Raw genomic sequence first — 10,382 nt, forward strand, 5'->3', positions numbered from 1 at the left:
TCAGTGTACTAGCAGTATACTTGTAAGTGTACTATTTCAATACTCATTGGGACTAAATTGGCCCACTTTCTAGTATATAAAAGTATACTTTTAAGTATACTTTAAGTATAACAGTAGTACACTTTGAGTACACAACTAGTTTCCCGTTTCTGAGAAGTACATAAAAAGTAGACTAAAAGTATACTTTCTTATTTTTTTAGTTTAAAAGAAGTATACTAATAGCACACTTTAATAAACTTATTTTTTGTAAGGGGCATCTTAATACAAAGCTTTACTTGTAAATATGAAGGTATATCTCTATAGCGCTGACTGATTTAAAATGGTCATTTTGTCCACTCCTGAAATGAGTGACGTCATTGATATTACCAGAAGATAGAAAATACAGTTTTTGATCATTTTCATCTTTACAGGCACAAGAGCATAAAGTAGGTGTCTAAAACAAATGTACACAGCTAAGTTAAATTTGCAATCTTTAACTTAATGCTGTTGAACCTACTTTACAAAGCAAACTTTCTGCTATAATAAGAATGTGTGGTTTATCTTTCAGTCAGATGCGTGTGGAAGTTGTGTTCATTTCTAGAGCAAATGAAACTCCACCCTCTTACAACTCTTACCAGGAAGAGACTGACTTGTTATTTCTCCTTTCTGTCACACTGATTTTCTTCTCTTTGACAAAAGCAAACAAGAATCAGCCATCAGTGAACAACGAAGAGAAAAAGAAGTAGTTTGTTTCTGGACACCCAGCGGATCTTCTTGTGATTTTCGTGGTTATTCATTTTTGCAAGTCATTCAGAAAGTGAAAGTAAAGTTTAGATTTCTGGATCTCAAACAGTGAAAATGGCTTCATCATCTGAATATGACTATAATTGTCCCGTGTGCTGTGAAATCTTCAAGGCTCCTGTTCTTTTATCATGTAGTCACAGTGTCTGTAAAGAGTGTCTTCAACAGTTCTGGAGAACCAAGAAAACTCAGGAGTGTCCTGTCTGCAGGAGAAGATCCTCAAAAGAAAATCTTCCAATTAATCTTGCGTTAAAAAACTTGTGTGAGTCGTTCCTAAAGGAGAGAAATGAGAGCCGTTCTTCAGGATCTGAGGAGATCTGCAGTTTACACAGTGAGAAACTCAAACTCTTCTGTCTGGAGGACAAACAGCCTGCGTGTGTCGTGTGCAGAGATTCAGAACAACACGACAATCACAAATTCAGACCAATAAGTGAAGTGGTTTCATCATATAAGGTAAGACAAATGTCTCTCTTGTTTTATATGCAAAGAGCAATAAATCATCATAAACACAGATATCATCACATTCATGCAGTCAATATTTCTCTCTGCCATTTTACTCAACTTCATATGACATAAACTCTGCTAAAAAGTATTGGCCCCCATACTGAGCCACTTCTGTGAAGGTTTGCTACTGTGTCAAGTTTTTTTTGAAGAGAATGGTTCTCACTTTGGTTCTTTGGAGTCCAAGAGCCTTTGTAATAGTTTTATAACCCTTCCAGATTGATGTATTTCAATCACGTTCTTTGTCATAATTTCTGGAATACTTTTTCACTGCACTGTATGATCACTGTATTCTCTTCTCTTCACTGTAATCTGGTGTTTTATATATTTTTATTTTGTCCAATTCTAGGAGGAGCTCAATACAGCACTGAAGTCCTTACAGGACAAACATAAAAAGAGAGAAAAAATGAAAGGAGAGTTTGAGAAAACAGTTCAGCACATCAAGGTCAGGAAACAGAATCAAGAGTCATTTTCAGTTCAGGTGTAGGATCACTGTACACAATTATGATTTGTTATATTTAATATAATAGATTCCAGTTTATTATTTTTGTAAATGACGAGCAGCAATCTGCTTCTGGATCTGTTATATGTCGGGTGTCTGAGTTTCTGTGTTGATTGAGATGATTGAAGTGAATGTGGTGAAGCTAGAGGAGATGAACAGACACATCTCAGCTCTTTCACACACAATCAAAGACACAGAGGAGATGATAAAAGCCAATGACGTCTGCTTTCTAAAGGTCTGATTTCAGATCATCCATTGATCGATTGATTGATTGATGCTTGATTGAGTTATTGATGATCAATGGTGTGTTTGTTCTGCAGGAGTTTCCAGTCATGATGGAAAGGTGAGTGATCTGCTGGTGTCTCTGCTCTCTCTGCTTCTGATCCAAAGCCACTACAGTTCTGATCCTGAATGTTCTTCCAGAGTCCAGATCTCATCACAGCCAGATCCACAGACGCCTTCTGGAGCTTTGATTCGTGTGCCACGTTACTTGGGCAACCTGCCCTTCAGAGTCTGGAAGAAGATGCAGGACATTGTCCAAAACAGTGAGTCTGGAGAAGATCTGTGCTGTTACACATACACTGGAAATGATGCATGAGGGAATATTTACAGATTTCAGCATTATGTGTGAATAACCAGATCAGCTACTACACCAAAATGAGCCGTAAACAAGAGAAGAACAACTTTGCTCCACATGATATTTACAGTTACAGTGACACAGCAATTTCTCAAGCACATACAGGCGCGGCTCGTCTATATATACACCAAAATATTAATCCACAACATTGACCTCTATATAAACTGAAACAATAATAAATTGTAAATGTGTTCAGCATTCTGCAAAAAATATTTTTCAGATTTTCGATACTATTTTAAGTCGTAAAGTAAGCTTTATATATTACAATTCCGCGCATTGCTTTAGCAGGCATGTATACATGATACTAAGCGGGGCAGACGGTGCCTGAGACCTCCCGAACTCAACAGCGCCCCACAATTTTGCAACGTAAATCTGTGGTGAAAAGGGGAACTGCAGCGCGCTCTAATTAGGGCCTTTCGCACCGCTTTAGTTCCAGAACTAAATGTACAGTACTAAAGTACTGGAACGATTGTGCGGGAACTATTTTCCAGTACCATTTAAAGGGTTGCATTCGCACCGAGAGTGTGTACTAAGAAGTGACGTAAGCCGGTCGACAGCGACGTCATTTGTGCACGGCGTTCAACAACAGAAACAAAGAAGAACAACATTAACAACAGGAGGATGGAGGACGCTGTGATCGGAGCTGTGTTTTTGTTGTGTCTCGCGGGTTTCACAATAATGGACATGGAAAGTCGACGTATACGTAAAGCGACTGAAAGAACGGAAAGGAGGACTAAGAATCACAACGACAACTGGCAGTGCTACATTTGCTACAAGTGCCTGCACTTCAGCGTCCGTCCATCTATCGCTGTTCTCCATATTTGCGAAATAAGTTGACACAGTGTTTACAGTATGTTTACACAGCGTTTTAAATCATGGCGGGTGAGGGCGTTTTCATACGCGTTTGGCCAATCAATGTCTACTTACGTCACGATTAGTACCAGTTGTGCTGGTTAGACCCTGCTCCGGAGTAGGAGCTAATTTGGTTCTCGAAAAAGGCAATCCGGTACTAAAATCGCTCCCAGTTCTGGCGGTGCGAAAACGCCGAAATTGGGTAGTTCCACAATTAGTTCTGGTACTATGAAAAGGTTCCCGTGGTGCAAAAGGCCCTAAAATCTAAATTGATTCTAAATCAACGTTTGGATAAATGTTATATTAAGGCTAGGGCTGGACAATAATTCAATATCAATATGTATCGCGATATATATATATATTTTCAATAACGGTGATATGATTTTTAAACACATTTCCGATATTTCGATATCCATTACCAGTGTTTTACATACATTGATTTATTTGTGGCGTTTGACTTCGTTGAATAAACATGAGCACTGCACGTTTCAAAATCATAACACGTCACGGGTGTTTTATATGAATGTATCTCTGAAGGGAACCGACTGTCTTCAGAACAGTTTCGATGGCGTTTTCATTTGATCTGATAAAGTAGCTGTTCATGAGCGGAGCTGATTTGATTACAGCCGTTACCGGGGAAACCTCTAGTTCTGCCGCTCCAGAAGCGCCTCCTGCTGGCAGACAATCAGTTTGCATTTTCAATAAGCCCGACTCCAGCAACATGTTTTTGTTGTTGCTCTATTATTTTTTTGTTTTGTTTTCTGCAGCACTTGTCATACTAGTAATACTGGCTAAAGTACATTTGTTTTAATCTATAAGAATAATCAGCCTACACTACCAGTCAAAAGTTTTTGAACAGTAAGATTTTTAATGTTTTTAAAGTACAGCAAAAACAGTAAAATTTTGAAATATTTTTACTATTTAAAATAACTGCTTTCTATTTGAATATATTTTAAAATGTAATTTATTCCTGTGATCAAAGCTGAATTTTCAGCATCATTACTCCAGTGTACCATGATCCAGAAATCATTTTAATACGCTGATTTGCTGATTATCAATATTTAAAACAGTTGAGTACTTATTTTCAGGATTCTTTGATGAACAGAAAGATCCAAAGATCAGCATTTATCTGAAATAAAAAGCTTTTGTAACATTATACACTATACCATTCAAAAGCTTGGAGTCAGTATCATTTCTTTCTTCTTTTTTTTTTATAAATTACAGAAATTAATACTTTTATTTAGCAAGGATGCTTTAAATTGATCAAACGTGATGATAAAAACATTTATAATGTTACAAATGTTACAAAAGGGTTCTATTTCAGATAAATGCTATTCCTCTGAACTTTTTATTTTATTCATCAAAATCTACTCAGCTGTTTTCAACATGATACTAAATGTTTTTTGAGCAGCAAATCAGAATATTAGAATGATTTCTAAAGGATCGTGTGACTGGAGTAATGATGCTGAAATATAGCTTTGAAATCAAGGGAATAAATTACATTTTAAAATTGTTAAATTAAAAAAAAAAATTATAGTAAAAATATTTCAAAATGTTACTGTTTTTGCTGTATTTTGGATCAAATAAATGCAGGCTTGGTGAGCAAAAGAGAATTATTTTAAAACATTAAAAATCTTACTGTTCAAAAACTTTTGACTGGTATGTTAGCCTATAGTTTGAAGTTAAAGATATTAATATTAATTAGGTGAGTCATTTATTGTTTGTATGAAGGCTAAATACAAATAAAAGTTGAACATTAATTTATTTGTGCTGATTTATTTTCTTCTAAAATATTATATGGTTCTATAAATTAATTTTTCATAAGTCTGTATGCACAGACATCTGTTGTGGGCATTCTTGGCAGTTTTTACGAGGCTTAATAGTGTTCATATCGATATCGGAATTATATCGTATTGACCGAAATTAAGAAATATATCGTGATATAAATTTTGGCCATATTGTCCAGCCCTAATTAAGGCAATTATAATACAGCATTTTATGCTGTTCTCCGAGCCGGTCAAACAACATTAGCGTGCCACCCACAAGATAACGCAAGGACAACATTTTGTCCACATGTGTTCAGAGATTAGAATATGAACTTGCAAAATGTTTTTCATATATTACGACCCAGAATCTGCTCCACCTAAATGTATGGTCAGGAGCCGCTACTGAGCACATATTTACTGTAACAACACTGAGAGTAGAGCTGCACGATTCGGCATTAACTGAGAATCATGACTTTTTGTCTCAAATAGAGATCATGAACGAAACAAAATAGTTTGTGACAAAGTATTAATTGCTGCAATCTATTTAACAGTGTTTAATTAATTTGAAAGAATTATTAAACATTTTAATATCTAATATATATACAGTGTTGGGGGTAATATATTACAAGTAACGCGAGTTACGTAATCAGATTACTTTTTTCAAGTAACTGGTAAAGTAACGCATTACTTTTTAATTTACAAGAGAATATCCGAGTTACTTTTTCAAATAAGAAACGCAAATTTTTTTTTTTTTTCCAATTTATTGATTGACAGCTCTCCTGTCCCCATGCTGAGAGAAATCAGAAGATGTTACTGTAGTTTTAAAATAAATATGAATATGCATTAATTCATCTCACTCACACAAAAAAACACAGATTCAGTATTCCTCAAAATGAATAAAAATAATGCAACTCAGAATATGACGCAAACCTGCAATAATTAAATGTTAAACAACACAAATATGCGTTATGTATTTAATCCCATTCTATTTGCTTCTGAGCTTCGATGATCCAGTTCAAGCGTACTAATAAGCACACATTACTCTAGACAACATTTGTGTGTCTTTGTTTATTGCTGAAGTGTGTTCTTCTGCATTCTACTGTACTTTCCCTTCAGCCTGAGGCATACAATACATTTAAACTGAGCTACTTTAATACCATCTCCGAACTTTCTACCACGACTCTGGTGTTCTTCGGCTGGTTCTTCCTGTATACGTTGATTGACAGATGTCTCGTCCAGTCAGCGGTGAGTAATCCCAAACCAATGGCGCTGTCTCAAACTATACCTACCTCTTCCGGTTTGTCTGATTTGTCGTTGTGTTTTCTGACTTGTTAATTTGTTTTCAGATTTGTCGTTGTGTTTTCTGACTTGTTATTTTGTTTTCGAATTTGTCATTGTGTTTTCTGACTTGTTATAATGTATTCTGAATTGTTGTTGTGTTTTCAGAATTGTTATTTTGTTTTTTAGACTTGCATTTGCGTTTGTAATTTGTTCTTTTGTTTTCAGAGTTGTGATTTGTTCTGCACTTCTCGGCCACCGTAATTACCTGATTTGCATCATTTCTAACTATAGGTTTTGATGAATTGGTGGCAAATCTGTATAAATTCTCATTCATACATACAGTTTTGTAAGCCACTGATGGATAGATTTAGGGATGGACCTTCATGCTTAGCTTTTTAAAAACAAATCATAAGTTTTTGTAGCTACTCATAGCCAGTGTTGGGGGTAACGCATTACAAGTAACGTGAGTTACGTAATCAGATTACTTTTTTCAAGTAACTAGTAAAGTAACGCATTACTTTTTAATTTACAAGAGAATATCCGAGTTACTTTTTCAAATAAGAAACGCAAATTTTTTTTTTTTTTCCAATTTATTGATTGACAGCTCTCCTGTCCCCATGCTGAGAGAAATCAGAAGATGTTACTGTAGTTTTAAAATAAATATGAATATGCATTAATTCATCTCACTCACACAAAAAAACACAGATTCAGTATTCCTCAAAATGAATAAAAATAATGCAACTCAGAATATGACGCAAACCTGCAATAATTAAATGTTAAACAACACAAATATGCGTTATGTATTTAATCCCATTCTATTAACTTCTGAGCTTCGATGATCCAGTTCAAGCGTACTAATAAGCACACATTACTCTAGACAACATTTGTGTGTCTTTGTTTATTGCTGAAGTGTTGAAATTTCTTCTTCTGCATTCTACTGTACTTTCCCTTCAGCCTGAGGCGCATTCATTTCACTTCTGGTGTGAAAGGCTTTTTTATTTGCCAAAAATATAACTTTTTTATTTTAAAAACAAACCAGCAAGCCCTGTCCAGATTTAAAAAAAAACCGCAAAAGTAATGTAAAGCATTGCTTTCCATAAAAAGTAACGAAGTAACGTAATTAGTTACTTTTTTATGGAGTAACGCAATATTGTAATGCAATACTTTTAAAAGTAACTTTCCCCAACACTGTATATATATATATATATATATTTTCTTTTTTTTTTTTTTAAACCAATTTTTTATATTAAAATTGTGTAAACGTGGTTTAAATGAAGGATTCAATGACAAATTAATTTTTTATCAGTCACTTGTCGCCAACAATGCAATCGACACAAACGTTATTTGAAAGCGTGATTTGCTCTGTTTTGATAACATAGACATCAGTGTTTATATCCGAACTATAAACGTTTATCCCAGTATTTCTGTGTTAATATGAATGACTGAAAGAGAGAAATAATACTTTGTGGTTGAAAAGAGTGTTTGTGAAGCTGTTTATTACCTAAACATGATAACTGATCTCTCTGTGTCAGAAAACAGATTTTAATGTTCCAGTAGGATTTCTTTCAAAGGTTTAATAAACACGGGCGAATCGTTGTCGTTTAGAAATGAGATCGTGTGGGAGTTTGAATCGAGATCGCGATCTTTTAACGATTAATCGTGCAGCTCTAACTGACAGTGATCAGAGGACAATGTCTGATGTGTTTGATCAATAGGACGAACATAATTCATATGAATCTGTGTACGGTTCACTCTTGATCATTATATGAGCATCAGAATAAAAGCAGCTGTTGATTGTGTCTCATTAGCTCCTGTGATTCTGGATCCAAACACGGCTCATCCACGTCTCGTCCTGTCTGATGATCTGACCAGTGTGAGATACAGTGAGAACAGACAACTGCTTCCTGATAATGCAGAGAGATTTGACTCTTATCCTTGTGTTCTGGGCTCAGAGGGTTTTAACTCAGGAACACACTGCTGGGACGTGGAGGTTAAAAAGAGTTCAGTCTGGATTCTTGGAGTAACTACAGCATCAAACCAAAGAAAGGGACGTGATTTATTTAATACTGATATCTGGTTTGTGCACTACGGATTGTCTGAAGATATTGGTTTTCCTGTTAAACAGGATCTTGAGCGTGTGAGAGTGTATCTGGACTATGACAGAGGAACGGTGTCATTCTCTGATCCTGTAGCTAACACACATCTACACACATTCACAACCACCTTCACTCACACAGTCTTTCCATTTTTCTCTTGTGTCTCTCTGAGGATCTTACCGCTCAATAGTCAGTAAACGTTGCACCTGTGGGTCTGAATCAACCTGCTTTCATCTTTTACTGTCATCATGTTTCCAATATTTAATCCATATCACAATTTCAATATTTGTTCATCACGAGACTAAATGAATAATTGTTTATTTCAGTTATAGAGGTTAAATGATCATTTGTTCATTGATGTAAATGGATGTAAAAGTCCTTTTTAATCCACATCAATTTGAAATGAAGTAGAAATACTTGATTAAAGCCATTAACAAATCTGATTCTCAGAACACATTCTCAGAGTCTCTGGGACCTCAGTGAAAACTCTTTAAAAGTTTGACTCAGTTTCTGAACAAATTTTGATAATCCCTTGAACTTTTTTTTTTTTTTACATTAAAAATGTGATTATATGAAGGTACAACAGCTGTCACTGGGGCGGTACCTTTTCAAAAGGTACATATTTGTACCTAAAGGGTCCATATTAGTATCTCAAAGGTACATATTGCTACTTAAAGTGTACATATTAGAACCTAATAGGTACAAAAGTGTACCTTTAGAAAAGGTACTGCCCCAGTGACAGCTGTTGTACCTTTATTTCTGAGAGTGTATGATTTTAGCAATGAAAGGTTAAATGTTTGGTTTCATGGAAAAATGCATTGGTCTAAAAGAGAGGGAACCCTGGATTCTGTTTATATTTCCCAATAAATGAATACATTAATGTAATGGACTCGCTTGATTAAATCCGTCTCTGCTCCCGTCAGCAGTGGAAGCTTCAGAGTGACTTTACTGACTTTTACTGAAATTATGCATCTGAAGGGCTTTAATACAACATGACAGTCGAAATAATACGAAACAATCCCACCAAAAAGGATTTGCTCAGCATTCAAATGTTTCTCAGGAAGATTATTTATTTATTCATCTGAAAAAAAAGGTTTCATTAATGTCAAATACTAAAACAAATAAACGTTCTATGGAAATGCACTTTAACAATTTAGTTGATAATCTATATTATAAGCCTACTATGAATTATATACAGGCCTATATTTGTTATTTAAGTGATTTAATAATAGAAATAAAAGGCATATAGGCTATGATGAATAATGAGCCAGTTTGAAATGTGCTTTTAATTTATGGAATTATTAAATAACTCCATAAATAACTAATAATTACTGCAGCCTTCTGTTTCAATTCCGAGAGATTCGTCTCATCTCAAAGCGGCTAACTTTAACTTTTCACTTGAGAAAAAAAAACTTATATATATATATATATATATTGGCCTATGAATCACGAATATGTGTGTATCTCAGTACCAATAAGATAAAAGAAGTGTCTTATAAAATGATACATCGGTGCTATCCCACAAAATGTTTTTACAAAGGTTTATTTCTGAGGATTTTGATGTACATTGCTCCTTCTGTGGTCTCCAACAAGGTAGCAATGTCTCCAAATGTATCTTGGTATTGTGAGTATACTAAGAATCTGTTGGAAAACATTTTGTGGTATAATTCCTGAAATTTCATTGAAATATGAAAATGTTATTCTGGGTTATACACATTTTGAAAGAGAACAGTCAGATGTTTTTTTATTTACTCAATCTTATTTTGTTTCTCGCCAAATATTTTGTACACAAATGTAAATATTGTCAGTGTAAGCCTTTCTTTAACCTTTTCCTGGAAGAGTTAAAACTGTATATGTATTTGATTTCTGACTCTTCCAATAAGAAAGCTGTAAAAACCGTGAATCTTTTTAAAAGGTACATCATTTTCTTGCTCCCTGGCATGTAGTATATTAATGTGTGTATCTCA

At 34.7% G+C, this 10,382-nt stretch overlaps 1 protein-coding gene across 1 annotated transcript; it reads left to right on the plus strand.

Moving 5' to 3' along the window:
• Nucleotides 1-581: 581 nt before the first annotated feature.
• LOC107570290 (zinc-binding protein A33-like) lies at nucleotides 582-8,941 on the plus strand. Its single transcript, XM_016256506.1, has 6 exons — nucleotides 582-1,233; nucleotides 1,631-1,726; nucleotides 1,902-2,018; nucleotides 2,104-2,126; nucleotides 2,207-2,328; nucleotides 8,128-8,941. The coding sequence occupies exons 1-6, from the start codon at nucleotides 838-840 to the stop codon at nucleotides 8,610-8,612; spliced, it is 1,239 nt and encodes a 412-aa protein (XP_016111992.1). The 5' UTR covers nucleotides 582-837; the 3' UTR covers nucleotides 8,613-8,941.
• Nucleotides 8,942-10,382: the final 1,441 nt, after the last annotated feature.

Source organism: Sinocyclocheilus grahami, unplaced genomic scaffold, assembly GCF_001515645.1.
Source record: "Sinocyclocheilus grahami isolate Dianchi unplaced genomic scaffold, SAMN03320097.WGS_v1.1 scaffold1437.1, whole genome shotgun sequence".
NCBI classification, from domain to species: domain Eukaryota; kingdom Metazoa; phylum Chordata; class Actinopteri; order Cypriniformes; family Cyprinidae; genus Sinocyclocheilus; species Sinocyclocheilus grahami.